The following is a 19,568-nucleotide window of genomic DNA, read 5'->3' on the forward strand; positions in this document are numbered from 1 at the left end:
GTAGCCTATGGTACTGGATTAGTAATCCAGAGGTTTTAGGTTCAAATTCCATCATGGCATGTTATGACATTTTATTTAGTAAATCTGGTCATTTGTGTGCTGGCACCAGATAAAAAGACTGTGAAAGTTGCCAGACTGTCATGAAAACCCAACTGGTTCAGTAATATCCTGCAGAGAAGGGAATCTCACACCCTTATCCAGTCTGGCTTATATTTGACACCAGTTTTTGACTACGTGGTTGACTCTAAACGGCTTCAGGGCAACTAAGGATAGGCAATAAATACTACCTTGCCAGTGTTGCCCACATCCCAAAAACAAATTTTTAAAAATGTAATTCTAAGCGTATCAGATAGTTTCTGAAGGTGGCCGTTCAGACTTTCTCAATCTTAGGTGCATAAACCAAGGCTGGTGTTTGAGCAAGGAGATAGTCTGGTCCATAACTTATCAGAATACACATACTCTCTCCCCACTACACAATAGTACAATCTTACACAGAGCCTGTAGGAGTTTCGCAAAATTCCCCTGAAAACAAGAGAAACATTGGTCCACATCGTGGATGAAGATTTATGTGTTTTGAATTGCCTCTGGGTCAGATCAATGTTTTAAAGCATGCTCAGAACCACGAAAGACTGCTGAGCTGGACTACAACGGAATCGAGGAAATTCGTGGAAGTATTCACACACATTGAGAAAGAACATCTTGATTAAAACTTGTGCTTTTGAGCCCGATCAAACACAGAGGTTTACAGCTTGTAATGTGTTTGTGTGAAAGACCTGTCAATCAAACCAGGGAGGTCAGGAGTTGCCCACTTGACCCGAGGCCACAGAGACAGGTTGTTATGGCTGGCTATGATTCAGCAACCAATCACAGTCCTTTTTTTGTGTACTGGCCAGACAGAACGGCAGGAGATTGAAAGACCTGTCAATCAAACCAGGGAGGTCGGGAGTTGCCCACTTGATCCAAGGCCGATTATGGCTGGCTATATTTAAACAAGCAATTCAGCAACCAATCACAGTCCTTTTGTTTGTGTACTGGAACTTTAGGCGGGAATTTTTCCAGACAGAACGGCAGCAGCACACAGGTATAAAGATAGCTACTGAGAAGCTATCTGCCCTCTTTTTACTTCGCTGGACCACAGGTGAGCAGGGTGTTCTGACTCCTCAACAAGACAACCTCGCAAGGAGTTTGGGGTGGTGATTTAAGGGATTTACTAAGATTGTTTAAATAACATTGTAGTCATTGTATCCCTCATTTTTGCCATCTGTACCCCCTTGTTATATACTTTTACTGCATTTACTGTGTTCGTGTGGTATAGTTTATATTTGATTATGGTTTCTTTAGTTTAATAAATTTCGACTTGTCTCATATCCAAACCAATTGTCTGCTTTAACATCATTAATTATAAGTCCTCCAGTCAGAACTGAAAGGTGGGGTAGCGATTCGGAACCGCTGTTAAAATTGGTTTACAGTGCAGCAGGCAAAAAGGCTGCTGGCCAGGTATGTTACCATAAACCAGGTAATAGATGGCCCCCCCTACAAGCCATCACTGGACTGCCAGAAAATCTTTTGGATGCATCCCCCAACAAAAATGGAATGGAAAGCTAAATCATTGTACAAAGTAGATACAGTATTGCATGCAGTTCTGGCACCCTGTTATAGGAAAGATATTAGCACCATGGAAGGAGTACATGAACATAAGAACATAGAAAATAGTAGCAGGAGTAGGCCATACAGCCCCTCGAGCCTGCTTCACCATTCAATAAGATCATGGCTGATCTTCTACCTCAACTCCACTTTCCCGCCCTATCCCCATATCCTTTGATTCCCTTAGTGTCCAAAAATCTATTGATCTCAGTCTTGAATATACTCAACGACTGAGCATCACAGCCCTCTGGGGTGGAGAATTCCAAAGATTCACAGCCCTCCGAGTGAAGAAATTTCTCTTCATCTTAGTCCTAAATGGCCTCTTATCCTGAGATGATGACAGTTAGTTCAAAACTCTCCAGCCAGGGGAAACAGCCTGTCAAGCCCTGTAAGAATTTTATACGTTTTAATGACATCACCCCTCATTCTTCTAAACTCCAGAGAACATAGGCCCAATCTACTCAATCTCTCCTCATAGGTCTACCCTCTCAACCCAGGAACCAATCTAGTGAACCTTTGTTGCACCCTCTCTAAAGCAAGTATATCCTTCCTTAGGTAAGGAGACCAAAACTGTACCCAGTAATCCAGGTTTGGTCTCACCAAAGCCCGAGAGCAAAGATATATTAGAATGACAGCAGGAATGAAAGGTTATAACTATGAAGAAAGGTTTGAGAAACAGGAGCATTTCATACTGATACAGAGAAAGTTGGGCGAGTTCAAAATTGTGAAAGGGTTTGAAGGAAAATTTGGTGCGGTGTATAACGGGCAGCCGATCCACTACCACACGTTTTGCTCCCGCCAAAGTTGAACATCACCTTTAATCCTTAATGTATGAATGTTTATTGTAAGCATTTGGAATGTGCCACATTATGGACTGGAAATTCCATATTTCCAGTCACCATGTTTAACATTGACACACCGGCTCATTGGTGCTGCTTCTCCTTTTCAGCTGCTTCAAACTTTCACTGCATTTCCTCTCCTTTTCTCCTTTCATGCTTGTTTCTTTTTCTCTCATTTTAGCTTGTTCCTTGTTCTTTATTAATGCCTTGTGTTGCCACTGTTTCTCTTTCTGATCACATCTTTCAATTACATCTGCTGCTAAAACTTCACACCACATTTGGGTTTCCTCCCATTCCAGATCTTGTGCAATTGCTCTTCCCTCTCCTGCTGGTGCAGACTTATCTTGATATTTCTTTCCTGCCATTGTGCTGCTCATATTGCCGCTATAAATTATCTGAACTACAGTTTTAAGCAGATGGTGTGTGGTAAGATTCCATTGCTTGCCACTGAAGGTAAATGGACAGGCATTTCTTACATATTGCTGCCATCAGTGTGGTGTAATTTTAGGATGTTAGAATTATCTTATCCCTCTTGCAACAGTCTCACTGGCCGCGAATTTAATAGCTCTGAGGGGGCAGGTTTGGAGGCGGGTCTGTTGCGAAAATCGTAGAAATTGGGGGCGGGCTGCAAACCCACCTCCACACCACCTCCACGCGATTTTGGGAAGTGTCGGGTCAGCTGCTCCCGAACTGAACTGACGCGAAACGGCGGGACAGGCTGTTAAGGCAGTTAACATGTCGTTAACTGCCTGGATAATCCTATTTTAAAGGGCTGATCTGATTTTTGTGGTTTTTCAACATGCTGCCTGCCTTCATAAAAACACGCCAGGTGAATCGAGCTGGGTTGAGCTAGGTCCTCAACTGTTGCCATCTGCTCGAGCAGCTTAAAAGTGGTCCTGCAATCTCTCATTCTTTCACATGCCACAACTTAATGGTTTGAGGTTTGGGAGACATTTTGCAGCTCAATTAATCTTGTGAGTGTTGAGTCTGAAATCCATCTGCTGTGCGGCCTCCTTGGAAGACCCTCTGGCCACTTTGTCTGAGCACAAACAACCTCCATTCCTTGACTGAGATATATACCAGCGGTATGGGAACCATTTATATCCTCTCATCCTGGTTGTCAGATTTGGAGGAACAGCAGCCGCGGCAGCACCTCAACCAGGCACAGCAGCAAAAGCAGGAGCGCCAACCTTCTCCTCAGCCTCCTGATGATGCACAGGTCAGAGGGCGTCAGTGCAGGCTACACCTCTCCACAGGAGAAACCCCCAACACCAGCTTTACAGGCAGAAGATGAGCTTCCTCAACATGAGTGAGCAGCAGTGCCAAAGGAGGCTGAGGCTTCCGTGAGACGTATTCGCTGACATCTGCACAATGCTGCATCAACACCTGGAGCCCAGAGGAGCATGTGGACACTCCTTACCAGTGGCTGTCAAAGTCACCACCACACTCAACTTCTTTGCTTCAGGCTCCTTCCAGGGATCATCTGTAGACATCAGCGGCATCTCTCAGTCGGTCGCACACGCCTGCATCACACTGGCATCCGATGCCCTTTTTGCAAAGGTACACAATTTCATCCACTTCTCCACGGATGAAGCAAATATAACCGTGCGTGCAGTTGGCTTTCCAAATGTGGCAAGCTTCCCAAGGGTGCAGGGCGTCGTAGACTGCACACATGTGGCCATTACGGCACCCCATCACAACCCAGCTGTTTTTGTCAACCACATGGACTTCCACTCCATTCACGTCCAGCTGGTGTGTAACCACAGAAACATCATCATGCATGTTTGCGCCAAGTACCCTGGCAGTTGCCATGACTCCTTCATCCTGTGGCAGTCTACTGTGCCTCAGCTCTTCAATCCGCCAACCCAACTTTCCGGATGGCTACTTGGTGACAACGGCTATCCCCTGAAAAAGTGGCTCATGACACCAATGAGGAGGCCATCAAACGAGGCTGAGGAACGCTACAATGTGAGCCACCTTTCCAACAGAAGCATCATAGAGCAAACCATGAGCTTCTTCAAAATGTGATTCCAATGCCTCGACAGGTCTGGTGGAGCCCTGCATGGTATCCAGAATGATCGTCGTCTGCTGTGCCCTCCAGAACATTGCACAACAGTGTGGCTTAGCGCTCCCTGAGGAACAAGTGACTCAGTGCAGAGCATCCTCGGAAGAAGAAGAGGAGGACGAGGAGGAGGAGGAGGACAAGGAGGAGGCGCGCCTTGTGGGTCTGGATGTGACCAATGCAGCAGGCCTCGAGCTCATTGCTGGCCGTCACACAAGAGATGCACTCATCCATGCCAGATTCGCGCAAGCTTACTCTTCAACCACTGGTGGCTAGCATATGGCTATGAATATGTAGACGACCTTCCTAAAAAGCCATACATCATCTCTCCAATAAACGGTGCTTTCCTATCACTTTCAACATCATCATTACAAATGCAAGTCCCCCTGAGCCCTCAATGTGCAACTTCCATTTCGCAGAACACATGGCAAACAGTTGAAGTTCTGGGCTATCACTTTTGTTTAATACATTCACAAAAGGATGACAATGGCAAATATAAAACAGAACAAAAGACAACAGAACAAAACACCAAAGTGACTACCCTTGTGACTATTTGTGCTTTATCTTCCTCTTACGCGTACTTCTACGTGGTGCTTCCCCTGTGGCTTTAGCAGGTGTAGAGGCACCTTGCTCACTTTGATGCTGCGCCTGCTTAGACGCCTTTGGCGGACGTCCTCTGGGTTTGGGAGCCTGGGAAGGCTCTACAACAGTCTGCTCTTCCTGTGGCTGTGCAGGGGCTGAAATGGCCACCTCAGTTGAGTGAGGACTACGGGGCTCTGACCGAGGGCTCCGCAGTGGCATGGTCATGTATGCGCTTGGAGAGGAGCCCACACTTCCTGGTTGTCTGCCACCAACATCCCTCTCATGGGTCACCTGCACTTCAGTGCTAGCAAGTGGCTGGAGAGCACCTTGCTGCACATCAGTGGGGCCATGAGGTCCTGTCTCAGTACTGGCAATCCTCATACCAGGGACACCCATGTACCTCTGGTGTCTCTCCTCAATAGATGCCCATCTATCCTCCATAGCAGACCATCTATTGAGAAGAGTCACCATGCTCTGTTGAGTCTGGTGACTTATGTCCTCCAAGGAGGTTGCCACCCTCTCCATGGCGGCACGTTCATGCACTATTGCCTCCACCATGGCAGTGCTCATGTTTGAGATGGACTCCTCCATTCTCTTCACACTTGCAGTTACCTCCAGGTTCCTCTGAGGAGTCGTCCGGCTCTTCCTCCTGGACAGTGGGGAGGGGGGCGCTCGATGGTCCTGTGGGAGAGTAAAGGCATGAGTTCGACATCTGGGCCCAGAAATTCGGGTCGGGGGCTTCCCGCGGGTGCAAGCCCCCGACCTGCACTTACCTACCGCGCAGGCCGTTGAGCTGTGGGCCCCCGTGGAATTGCGATCCTGGGCCTCCTCCAACTGCCAGCGTGCAGCGCTTGCATATCCCAGGGGTGCAGTTAGTTCGGTGCGTCCCCTGGGATCACGTGGGCCATGGAGAGCCAATGGTAGCAGGGAATGCTTCATTCATAAGTTTTGCAGGGAGACCTGTCAAACCTATAAATACTATAAGCCCCAAAACATCACTAAATCTTCAAATAAATTTTTAAAAAATCACATTTTTAAAATAAACTATAAATTACATGAAATAACTATTTTAAACAATCATTTAAATTTTTGAAAAAAATAATTTTATTTTCTAACGGGGCTAAATATAAACTTACCTTTCTTTAAAGTATTTAAAAATAATAAACCTGTGGATAAAATGTTTTAATTTTAATTAATTCACCACTTACCTTGTAAAAAGCAGGCCTTGCGACTGCTTTTTACATGTCTAACTTCTGGAGACTTACCCTCCCGAGAAAATCTGCAAAAAAAACGTAAGTTCGATGCGCACGCGCTGACTCTCCTGCGCACGCGTTCCACCTCTTAACCCCATTCTTTCTGGGGAATGGAAGTGCCGGTTTCCCGCGCATGCGCAGTGCATGCACGAAACCGGCACTTCCATTGGGCTTACGGGCGAGTACCCCATGCGTACTCACCCGTGGAGACCCGAATTTCTTGGCCCTGATTTTTAGGTAGCATCCTTTTGTGCAGATGATACAAAGGGGCCGATTTTCCCGCAGGTGCGGAGAATTGTCGGGTTCCGACACGAATTTAAATGGGTCTGCCACATCGATGCAATTTTCCCTCAATTGGCCAATTCATTTCCAGCGTGTGGGAACCCTTGCTAATTGACTATTTCCAGTCAGAAAGCCCCACAGTATGATGTCATCATTCATGGTGCTTTCAAGGTCCACAGCAAGCACTGCATCCTCTGAAGGCTTCCAAACGAACCATACAGGATGGCAGAGGAGCCTGCAGCAGCTGTGGCCAGTGCCAGACCCCGAGCTGCCTCCAAATTCGACGAGGCTTCACTGCACGTATTATTGGATGGGGTTAGGGCCCACAGGGAGGTCCTCTTCCCTAGGTCAGGGAGGAAGAGGCCTCCCACTGAGACCAAGGCTGCATGGATGCAGGTGTCAGCAGATGTCAACTTGCTGGGGGTCACCAGAAGAACCTTGGCATTACCTCTCTAGCTCTTTCCTTTACTCCCCCACAGTACCATCCAGAGCCCCCGTCCTCACTGTGGAGGAGGAAGAGGCTGTGCAGCCAGACTCCTCAGAGGAAGCTCCAACCTCTGAGGGCGCAGCGTAAGCGCACCCAGCACCAGCGCAGACACTCACACCTCGGGGGGACCTTCGGGACATAGAGTAGTGTTGTCACCTGGTGTTTCACAGCTCGCAAGTGAGCATCAGCAGATTGTGGAGACAGGGACAGCAGTGGAGAGTCCTCGTTGGAGGGCGCAGGACCCTGCCAACTCAGCTCAGCTGCATGTCGACCCTCTGCCTCTGGGTCCATCCGCAAGAGAAGAGGTGATGGATCTCCATGCACAGATGCAGGAGTCTCTGGCAGGTTTTGTCTCCAGGGTCGCTGCGAGTGTGGAGCGAATGGAGGAGTCCATAGCGAAGATGAGCTGAGCCTTTGCGTAGTCATTGGCGCATGAATGCATCACCATGCAAAGGTTGGCACCCTCCATGGAGGAGATAAGTCGCCAGGGTATGGAAAACATGGTGAGTGTTCATTATAGAATGATATCCCTTGAGGAGCGATGGCCATCTATTGAACAGAGAAACCAGACCTTCATGGAAGTCCTTCTGAGTAGGACTGCCAGTGCAGATACAGGTCCCCATGGTCCCCTGATGCACAGCAAGGTGCTCTCAAGCCACATCCAAGCACTGGCCTGTGCAGCTTCAGGTGAGTGAGCAGCAGCCTGGCGCTCCTGCTGCTGATGCTGTTGTTCCTGGTTCTGCTGCTGACGCCTCTGCTGCTGGGGATCCTCTAATGGCATGAAGGGAAGGGAAAAAAGGCCTCCCATACTTCTGGTAGATGCCTCCATTGAGGAAGCGCTGAGTGAGGGTGCCGAGCGGTGCTTCACAGGAGCTCACACTGGAGAAGTGTGTGAGGCTCCAACCTTCCACAGCTGTGCCTAAGCCTTGAACAAGTTGCCCCAAGCCTGAAACAACAAGGTCCTGCAACCTACAAATGCTGTCTGATTAAATTTCTTCTTTCCTGATTGACCTGCAGCTGAAAGTAAGCGAGCCGATATTGTTCACGCCAGGTTTCATCAGCGGTGTTCCCACCAGGCGTGTTTAGCGTGGGAAAAGGCTGAAAATAGCAAGGGCCCCTTAAAATGGCATTACAGATGCCAATTATTGGTGATTAGGGTGCCTAAAGACCAGTCCCGCCTGCTGCGGGTGGGACTGATTCGGGTCGCATTGAAACGCCGGGGCAAAAGTCGGACAGGGCGGGGAATCAGGCGGAGGTCACGACCCCCTATTTTTGCGATTTCCCCCCCCCCCACATGCCTGAAAGCCCGCCTGACGGCTCTAGGAAAATCGAGGCCAAAGTGTATCTCTATGAACATCATATGCCATTGCAGTCAATCATGAAATCTAAATGAGAGGGATGAAACTCTATTCTGTCACCAGCTTCATCTAGTACACCTGTCTCTCCGTCCCCCACTTCCAGCTCCTCACCACCTCCAACGATCTCGTGTGCAGCCTCCTCAGCACTTGTCAATGTAGCGAGGGATGGTGTGCCTCCTCCTGTCTTTGCTCTCTCCCTCTTATTGTGAGCTCTCTTTTCCTGCAAGGAGGGACACAAGTGGAGTTTCAGCGAGAGTGATGGAGTGACTGTGAAGAATCCATAACATAGAAGGTTAGAGGGAGACCAAGAGGGAGTGAGGTGCCAAGAGAAAGCTAGCTCCCTGTGCGTTGTTAGTTGTTGTCATTGCATAACAGTGAGAGCAAGTGTGAGGGGTGCATAGTCGGATGGTGAAGTGATTCACTACAGAGCGAGAGATGGATAGGTAAGGGTGCAAGTAAGGGTAAGGTGGGATGTGGAGGAGCAGGCTGACAAAGCAGAGTACTGGTGATGAGAAGAGAAGGGAAGCAGATTGAAGGTAAGTGTGATGTGATACTCACTATTACTGATCGCAGATGATCATTAAACCGTTTCTGACACTGGATCCAGGTGCATGAACAAATGGACCTTGTGTTTACCACCTCAGCAATGAGCAGCCAGGCTGCCTTGGTTTGTTGAGGAGGCTTCCTCCGGCCATCGGGAGGGAACAGAATCTCCCTGCGCCCTCTTACTCCCTCCACAAGAGCTTGGAGGGAGTCCCTATTGAAACGTGGAGCAGCCTTCGGTTTGGAAACACACATTGTGGCCATGCCACATTCTGGCACCAGCAGAAACAAGAAATGAAAGGCTGAGGCTGCACCAATGACGTCATCAGAGGCGACTAACAGACCCAATCCCAGTCATTGGACCGGCCAGCGCGCACCACGGCACTTAAGGGGCCAATTAAATTAAAATTTCAACTCGGGAGCGGCTGCTGCCGTCAGCGGGTCCGGACCCCGCCCACCAGGCAACCCGACTCCAAGCTGCCCCCTCAATTAAATTTGCGGCCACTACATTTCCCTGCATTCCCTGTGAACCAGAAACTACTGTGGTTTTCTGCCCTTGCAGAGACCTCGGGCAGGATTTTCATTGGGCCATGGAGACGGGATTGGAGGCGTGTGGGGGGTTAAAATCTCAAAATCGGGGGGCATGAACCCATCCCGCCTCCATGCCAGTTTCAAAGGAGGCGGATACCCGACCTGTGCTGGGACCCGCCTCCCCGAGGCAGGAAGGGGATTAGTGCCAATTAACTGCCTGTTAACAGATAGTTAACAGGCAGTTTTTAGCCTAATCCCTATTTTTATTCCTGAAGTGTGGGATTCCCGATGGCTCCAAACCACGCCAAGTTAGCGAGGCGGGCCGTCGGGCTGAAGGACTTGGAGGGTTCGAGGTGTCTGGTAATCAGGTGAGTGATGGCTGCATGAGTGAAGAGGTAAGTGTGTTTGGTGTGTGTAAAGTGTTTAAAGAAGTTTTACTTACATTTACTTACCTTTACAGCCTTCCTTCCTTCAGGTCTCGGGAGTCCCTCATCTCATCGGCACAGAAAGCAGAATGGCTGCGAGCTGTCAATAGTTGCAGCATTCAGCTTTCTGTTCCGGAGAGATCTCTAAATCAGCCTGAGAGGAAGGAATTAACTTAGTGTACAGATTGTCAGTGTTTGACAGCTTCAAAGAGCTGTCAAACGCTGATATTTCATCTGTCAAAAGGTCTTGACCGATAAAATGTCAATCTGTGATGTCACCTGTTGCTGGGTGGCCCTTAATTGGCCTGCTGAGCCCGCTGGGCGGGCTCAACAAGGTCAATCAAGTGAAAATCGCGTGGGTTGGCCACAACTTGATGGAGGCGGGACTACAACCCCGAAAGTTGTAGTCCCACCTCCGACACACCTCCAGAATGAAAATCCAGCCCCTCATCTCCTTTAGGACTCACTCAATCTTAAATCATTTGTACCTACTGCACTTTATTTTACAAGGTCACAATGTAATTGTGAATGAAAAGGCCATTCAGCCTATCTTAATTTATTCATCCAGAAATACTCTAAATCCCTTGATTGGAGTATTCAATTGTTTCTTAAATGATTCCAGGTTTTCTGTCGCCATTACTCTATCTAGAATCCTTCCCTGTAATGATCATTCTTTCTGTGAAGCAGAATTTGCCTTTTACTGGTTTGAATCTGTGTCCTTTTCTCTTACTCACACAATTTAATTTAAATAATGTTTTTAGATTTACATTTTCTATACTGTTAACTATCCTATATATTTCTTTAAGATCACCTATTAGATGTCTCCTTTCAAGCACAGTGGCATAGTGGTTAGCACTGTTGCCTCACAGCGCCAGGGACCCGGGTTCGAATCCGGCCTCGGGTGACTGTCTGTGTGGAGTTTGCACATTCTCCCCGTGTTTGCGTGGGTTTCCTCCGGGTGCTCCGGTTTCCTCCCACAGTCCAAAGATGTGCGGGTTAGGATGATTGGCTATGATAAATTGACCCTTAGTGTTAGGGGGATTAAATACGTGGGGTTACGGGGATAGGGTGGGATATGTGTTGGTGTAGGGGTTACGGGGATCGGGTGGGATATGTGTGGGTGCAGGCTCGATGGGCCGAAATGGCCTCTATCTGCACTGTGGGGTTTCTGTGATTCTGTGAAGGTTGAAAAGCCTAAGTTTGTCCGATCCTTCCTTGTAAGTCGGACCATTGTTACTGGGCATCAGCTATGTGGCTCTTCAATGCATTGCTTCCAAGGCTTCAATGTCTCCATTGTGTCTCTCCAAGCCACTCCAATGACAGTAATTATCACCACATTGTTCACAAACCGGGCTCAGATACTGAATTAACTAACTGGGTTTAGTTACAGAACTTCAACAAGTAAGACACATACAGAACAGCACAATCTTTGTACCATAACAACAGTAAATGTAGTGAAAGTCTCTTTACTAACAGTCTGTATTACATATTCTAGCACTCACTTTCAGTTCCATTTCACCTAGGACCACATTGGTTCCCATATTTCAGCCCAATTCCTTCTGTGTCACTCAGGCCAGAGACATAAATATCGCACTAGCTTTTGAATTGCCTGGAATGCATTGTAATTCCAGATAAACATTATGAAAAATGCTTATTAATTGCATTATAGCTTCAATCTCCAGGTTGATTGTGCACAGGAGGGTGTCGGCTACACCACCTAAATGATGTCTTCCTGGCCTAATTAGCACATTAATACTGTATGGAAATTGAAGATAAAAGCCATCTGTCAGAAGCCAGACACATTGGAACCTAGAGACATTTTGATCCTTAGCTTTAAATTTATATATAATCCATGTTACGGTTTGTGCTCCAGTAACATCAGTTGAGGCCAATTCATTAAATATATTCAAGAAGGAGTTAGATATATTTCTTAATGCTAAAGGGATCAAGGAATATGGGGAGAAAGCAGGGACAGGGTACTGAGTTTGGATGATCAGCCATGATCTCATTAAATGGCGGAACAGGCTCGAGGGGCCGAATGGCCTACTCCTGCTCCTATCTTCTACGTTTCTATGTTTCTATGTAGGGACAGACTTCTAACCTCTGTTGAATTGCATTGCTGACATAACTGGGTTTTGCAGGATCAGCTCATCTGAATATTGAATAGTGGGGCAGGGACTGAAATCTCTTGTAACACAAGAGTAAATCAATCGGGGTGGGGGGCAAGATTTGCTACTGTGGTATTTAAAAGCGTGCAGCAACCTAAGGTGGCAGCAGATCCCTGGAAGCACAGCAGGTAAGCGGTGCATGTTGGCTCCTCCACCTTTTGTCAGAATGTTCAAGTGCGGTGAATTCTTACCGAAAGATTCAGGTAAGTAGTGGCAGCGGTTGTCAAGGAAGGACTCGGATAAATGGTGGCAGAAGGGGGGGCGAGTCCACAATTTCTCAGATGGTGACCACAAATCCTCCTGGATGAGAGCCACCAGAGGAGACCCCCTGGTGGGCCCACAGGGAAGGAGGCCACCTAAATCAGTTCTGATGAAAGGTCATCGACCTGAAACGTTAACTCTGTTTCTCTCTCCACAGAAGTTGCCTGACCTGCCTTTTTAGTTTTTATTTCAGATTTCCAGCATCTGCAGTATTTTGCTTTTGTGTCATCTAAATCAGTCACCACAGCAATGTTGAGGGAGGTGGCAGAAGCTCTGAGAGCCACCCATCTGACCTCCAGGATAAGGGAACAGTGCTCCCCTCTGTTCACCTCCTCTTCTTTTTCCTCTAGCTAGTTAGTTGATGATAAGTTATGGTAAAGGTGTTAAAGATCCATCTTTGATTAATATTCCTTGCAGGGTTTACCAATCACATCGTTCATACAAGCTGCAAGTCCATTTACTCATTCACCAAATAGGGGGTTGGATGCTGTATCGCGCTGTTACTTGCCCACAGAATCTGTTTTGTGCCTCCATTTTGAGTTTGCTTTCACTTCATTTATGTCCGCCACTTTCCCCTTCCAGCTTTGGCCAAGGCTGACAAATAACCAGAAATGATTTTGAAATTTGATGAAAACTAAAACAATGACCTTCTAAATGTGCATATCCCTTTAACTTGAACCGGCTGGCCAGATTTTCCACTTTTCACACTTGACTTACTCCCTACACAATGGCAAAGTTGCATTGACAGCTATGAATAATTATTTAAATGAACAGATATTTCAGGGCAGTCAGTTCACTGCTCCATTGGTAACGTTGCTCCAGCAATGTAAACCCAAAACCCAAATTGTTCTGGTAGTGGAAATTTAGCTCTATCTTCTGTGGAAAGCAACTAACAAAGGTTAAATAATCCAAGTTGTAAGGTTAGATATTCGTAAAGTTTTACTCAATTACCTGTTGGTGTAGGTGAGGCGGAATTCAGAGAAAGTATGCGTATGTGGCGGAGCCACCAAAGGACTCAGAGCGGTTGTACATAATTCCTTTAACAGCAATGTAGTTACTGTCTGTGCCTGTACCTTTAATTACACTGTTTGACTGTACAATGTCTAGTTACCTTTACAGCGCGGTTTCAACATGATGGCGTCATGCCATCAGTCACGTGATGCCCCAATGGCGGGAAGAACGTCATGACGTCATGACGTCAGTCTTCTGACCAGGGGATCAGTCCTCGTGGAGCCCTCAAGGAGAGCAGACCTGTAGTTGATGTATTCCAGCAGTTTCCAGTTAAAACCTGTTTTGTTCCATTAAAGTTCATTGTTTTAATTGCCTGAGTCGAACTCAGTCTTTTCGATAGGAACCTCCGTTCCTACACGTAAGTGATTCTTTCACGGTCGATTAAACAGTTAGGTAGAGTCCATGATAGAGCAAATTATACAGGTTTTTTGGGAAGAATGCAGTTTGATGATCCTAAAGGCTTTGTCTCACTGTATGCTTTCCTGGAGTATTTTTTCCTCTCTGCCCTAATTTTATCAAAAGCAGCTGTAACTAAAAAGTAGTATAGAAAACACTATTCCTGTAACGGCTTCAGCGGCACTTCCCTCTGCTCGCCGCCTGAGGGCGGTTTTTGAGGCTTCGGTGCGCTGCTGCCGTGCCTTTGGGCCCCTCTCCTCACCTGTTTCTCGAGTAATTGATCTCATCAGAGTAATTAGGCTAGTTAATAAAGTTGTTCGTTTTTGTCCTTGTCTTGTCCCTCTGTGCCTCTGGCCTCACCTGTGTGTTGTTAAAGTATTTGTCTCCTGTCTCATTTGAATAATTATGTCACGTGACCACTCTGGCCTGCATTTAAGCTTCCTGTTTCCTATCCTCTTTGCTCAGTCCTGGGTTCGCCTGCCTGCAAGTAGCAGCTCTCTCGAGTCTCTGTGTTTTCGAGTCTCAAGTGAATCTCCTTTCGAGTGTTACCATGTCTCTGTGTTTTCGAGTATCAAGTGAAGCATCTTTCGAGTTCTACCTGGTCTCGAGTCCTTGGATAGGTTTCCTGCACTTGGGTCCACAACTGAAACTCTAGCAAAACGGCCCCGTAAATGCACGGCCCCGTGACAATTCCTTCATGTTTGGCTCTAATCCGAGGTTTCCTACCCTTCCAAAATTAGATAAATGAACATTAATTGGTGATAAGGGGTACATCGCCACCATGGCGGTTTTGGAAAGGCAGATGGTGGAAACTATAGCCAGGTGGGGAGGCTTCAGTAAGGGGCAAGGTGTTTAGAGACAGTTGTGAAGGATAAGTGAGTTTAGGAGCTGTTCAAGGGACCAAGTATCAGCTGGTCCGAGGAGCAGCTGGCGTGAGAGGAGGAGAAAACACGATTGGGAGCAGCAGTGGGAGTTTGAAGACCTGGTCCAACTCAGTCAGAGAAGGGGAACAGAGGCATTCTGGGGGATGAGTGGAGTCTGTGGTCATAGGAAGCAAGTAGAAATTAGCAAAGCAAAGGTAATTTGGCAGGAATGGAACAGAATCCAGAGCAGGATGGGAGTCAGTAGAATCAGATCAGAACTAGCTCAGCTGAGAGTCAAAAAATTCCCAGCAGAGAAGCAGAAAACTGAGGGCGGAGAAGCAGACCGGGTACTAGAATAAAGGCAGTCCAGGAGAGAATACAGTTTCCTTAGAAAGTGGTGGTGACTATAAAGTCCAGAGACTAGGAGAGAAACAGACTTTGGCCCAGGAAAAAGTGGATTTCTGTCCAGAACACAGCAGAGCACCAGAGTAAAACTGAGAAGCCAGCAGTGCACTGAAGTGTTGTACTGAAGCTCCCACTCCACCCTCAGATAAAACAACTTTCCTACTCCCATTAGTGCTGATGGTAATAATTTATGGCTTAAAAGTCATAGAGTCATAGAGTCATAGAGTTTTACAGCACAGAAAGAGGCCCTTCGGCCCATCGTGTCTGCGCCGCCCATCCATCCCTGTCCAGTCTAATCCCATTTTCCAGCATTTGGTCCATAGCCTTGTATGCAATGGCATTTCAAGTGCTCATCCAAATGCTTCTTGAATGTTGTGAGGGTTCCTGCCTCTACCACCCTTTTAGGCATTGAGTTCCACATTCCAACCACCCTCTGGGTGAAAAAGTTCCTCCTCAAATCCCCTCTAAATCTCCTGCCCCTTACCCTGAATCTATGCCCCCTTGTTATTGACCCCCCTACTAAGGGGAAAAGTTCCTCTTTGTCTACCCTATCTATGCCCCTCATCATTTTGTACACCTCAATCAGGTCCCCCCTCAGCCTTCTTTGCTCCAAGGAAAACAACCCCAGCCTGTTTAGTCTTTCTTCATAGCTGAGGCGCTCCATCCCAGGTAACATCCTGGTGAATCTTCTCTGCACCCTCTCCAAAACAATCACATCCTTCCTATAGTGAGGCGACCAGAACTGCACACAGTACTCCAGCTGTGGCCTCACCAGCGTTTTGTACAGCTCCATCATAACCTCCCTGCTCTTATATTCTATGCCTCGGCTAATGAAGGCAAGTATCCCATATGCCTTTTTAACCACCTTATCTACTTGTTCCGCTGCCTTCAGAGATCTATGTACATGTACACCGAGGTCCCTCTGACCCTCTGTACTTCCTAGGGTCCTACCACTCATTGTGTATTCCCTTGCCTTATTTGTCCGTCCAAAATGCATCACCTCGCACTTTTCAGGGTTAAATTCCATTTGCCACTTTTCCGCCCATCTGACCAACCCGTCTATATCGTCCTGTAGCCTGAGGCTTTCCCCCTTGCAATTTACCACCCCACCAATTTTCGTGTCATCTGCAAACTTACTGATCATCCCTTTTACATTCTCATCCAAATCATTTATGTAGATCACAAACAACAAGGGACCCAGCACCGATCCCTGAGGTACCCCACTGGACACAGGCTTCCAGTCACAAAAGCAACCTTCGACCATCACCCTCTGTCTCCTGCCACTCAGCCAGTTTAGGATCCAACGCGCCAAGGCACCCTGGATCCCATGGGCTCTTACCTTCTTGACCAGTCTCCTATGCGGGACTTTGTCAAAAGCTTTACTGAAGTCCATGTAAACCACATCCACAGCATTTCCCTCATCCACCTCCCTAGTCACCCCCTCGAAAAATTCAATCAGATTTGTCAGACATGATTTACCCTTGACAAAGCCATGCTGACTATCCCCGATTAATCCTTGCCTCTCCAAGTGGAGACTAATTTTGTCCCTCAGAATTTTTTCCAATAATTTCCCTACCACAGATGTTAGGCTCACTGGCCTGTAATTCCCTGGTTTATCCCTGCTACCCTTCTTGTATAATGGTACTACATTAGCTGTTCTCCAGTCCTCTGGTACATCCCCTGTGGCCAGAGAGGTTCTGAAAATTTGTGTCAGAGCCCCTGCAATCTCCTCCTTTGCCTCCCACAGCAGCCTGGGATACATCTCGTCCGGGCCTGGGGATTTATCCACTTTTTGGCCTGCTAAAACCGCTAGCACCTCCTCCCTCTCGATGCTAATATGTTCAAGTATGTCACAATCCCCTTGCCCGATTTCTATGTCTGCATCGTCTTTCTCCATAGTGAACACAGATGCAAAAAATTCATTTAAAACCCCGCCTACATCATCTGGTTCTACACACAGATTGCCACTTTGGTCCCTAATGGGCCCTACCCTTTCCCTGGTTATCCTCTTGCCCTTAATATACTTATAAAACATCTTAGGATTTTCCTTTATTTTGCTCGCCAGTGTTATTTCATGGCCCCTCCTCGCCCTCCTAATTTCTTTTTTAAGTATGCCCCTGCACTTTTTATACTCCTCTAGGGCTTCTTCCGTCTTTAGTCTTTTGTAACTGCCAAAAGCCCCCCTTTTATTTCTAATGCATTTTTGTATCTCCCTTGTCATCCAATGTTCCCTTTGCTTGTTGGTCCCACCCTTGACCTTTACAGGAACATGTTGGCGCTGTACTCTCTCTATTTCCCTTCTGAAAGTCTCCCACTGTTTTGATGTGGATTTTCCTATAAGTAGCTGCTCCCAGTCCACTTTGGCCAGATCCTACCTCATCATATTAAAATCGGCCTTCCCCCAATTTAGAACCCTTATTTCCGGGCCGCCTTTGTCTTTTTCCATGACCACCTTAAATTTCACCGAATTATGGTCACTGTCGCCAAAACGCTCTCCGACTGATACTTCCACCACTTGCCCGGCTACATTCCCCAGAATTAGGTCCAGTACCGCCCCCTCTCTTGTAGGACTTTCTACATGTTGGCTCAAAAAGCTCTCCTGGATGCACTTTAAGAATTCTGCACCCTCTAAGCCTTTCACACTCTGACTATCCCAATTTATATTGGGGAAGTTGAAATCCCCCACTATTATTACCCTATTATTTTCACACTTCTCTGAGATTTGCCTACATATCTGTTCCTCTATCTCCCCCTGACTGTTTGGGGGCCTATAGTACACTCCCAGCAAAGTGCTTGCCCCCTTTTTGTTTTTAAGTTCTACCCATATGGCCTCATTTGAGGAACCCGCTAATATATCATCCCTCCTTACAGCAGTAATTGACTCCTTAATTAATATTGCAACACCCCCTCCCCTTTTACACCCCCCTCTGTCTCGCCTGAAGATTCTATACCCCGGAATATTGAGCTGCCAGTCCTGACCCTTCCTCAACCATGTCTCCGTGATGGCAACAATATCGTACTCCCATGTGTTCAAAAGTGGACTAGGGTAATTTCAAAGAGAAAGACAATATGATCTCTTGTTCAATTTCTCGAATTTATAGGTCAACAAAGCCATGACCAATTATTAATAATGGTATTAAACATGCTGTTTTGTTTTTTTTAAATGGATGCGTGGGGCACAAATACCTCCATGCATTTAAACAGTATTTGAGGGGTGCACAATCAAGTAGTTTTAAATGTTAAAAGCTGGCCCATAGTTACTGCTCAGATGAAATTTCTACTTTCTCTTTGTCACTGGTAGTGAAAACCCATTTGAATATTTTAATCTGGCAGTTGTTATCATGTGTCAAATATGCTAAGATGTATCTAAGCAGATTTCCTGCCAGCAGTAACTCATTTTTTTCTACTAAAGGGAAATCCAGGCAAATTCTGCTACACTAAGCTGCATCAGTGGTATATGTGTTTCTGAATGAAACAATGAGATGAACAAAAGTCTTCAAATATAAATAACCACATTTTTTCAGAATTTTGAATTGCACACTTTCCCTACCTCAATGATGCTTAGCAGCTCTTCTACATACACCCGTTCTGTTTCAATCAGTTCGTTCATGATGTGCCTGAGAAGTAGATGAATAAGCATTAAATTTCAAGTTTATAAATTGTATACTAACAAATTATAATTATACATGAAGGCAATGGACTGAAATTTAAGTTACTGTTCTTGTACATTTAGCTTTTCATAACACGAATTCAATTATCAATGAAACCCAATAAGATTTTACATCATAATCCAACACTATCATATAAATTCAAATCATCAAACTCATCCCAAGGTATCATTTAGGCAATGTATATCATATTAGTGCACAGTTTACAAAAATCTATGGATCAGATTGACTGATAAATGGATATTAAATATTTTCAGAGACCAGCATCTTTTTAACAGTAGTAACAGCCGCTTTCTTATTTCAAATTCAAACCTAATATTAGGCATTTAGGCTTTACTTGGATAATTCTCTGAGTCCCTATTCCTTGTGAACCGAATATAACTTTATACAAGCGGGGATTGAACAGAAATCCTTGTTACTGGAATTGATTTCTGGGATTGCCGAAGAATAAACACTCTATCAGACCGTGTGACTTAGATTATAAATTACGAATCAAATTTTAATAAAAGTGAAATTAAACAGTAGCATAAAGTCAATACAACAAATCTGACTTGCTTAAAATTTTTTTAATTTAAACCTCAGTGTTTTTTGAGGTTGTAACTAGCAGAATAGATAAGGGGGAACAAGTGGATGTGGTGTATTTGGATTTTCAGAAGGCATCGATAAGGTGCCACACAAGAGGTTATTAAACAAAATTAGGGCTCATGGGATTGGGTGTAATATACTAGCATGGATTGAGGATTGGTAAACGGACAAAAAACAGAGAATTGGAATAAACGGGTCATTTTCA

General features: G+C 46.2%; 1 protein-coding gene across 2 annotated transcripts in view; it reads right to left on the reverse strand.

Annotated features, from left to right (window-relative positions):
* mcf2l2 (MCF.2 cell line derived transforming sequence-like 2) overlaps positions 1 to 19,568 on the reverse strand; it is a 469,404-nt gene that overhangs the window by 93,135 nt on the left and 356,701 nt on the right. For both annotated transcript variants that reach the window (XM_085990152.1, XM_085990151.1), the window contains exon 16: positions 18,661 to 18,727. In XM_085990152.1, coding sequence (XP_085846278.1) covers positions 18,661 to 18,727 — 67 coding nt within the window. The remainder of the gene's footprint in view (positions 1 to 18,660; positions 18,728 to 19,568) is intronic.

The sequence above is a fragment of the Somniosus microcephalus genome, chromosome 6 (assembly GCF_052327205.1).
Source record: "Somniosus microcephalus isolate GS21.2 chromosome 6, FLI_Smic_1.0, whole genome shotgun sequence".
NCBI lineage: Eukaryota > Metazoa > Chordata > Chondrichthyes > Squaliformes > Somniosidae > Somniosus > Somniosus microcephalus.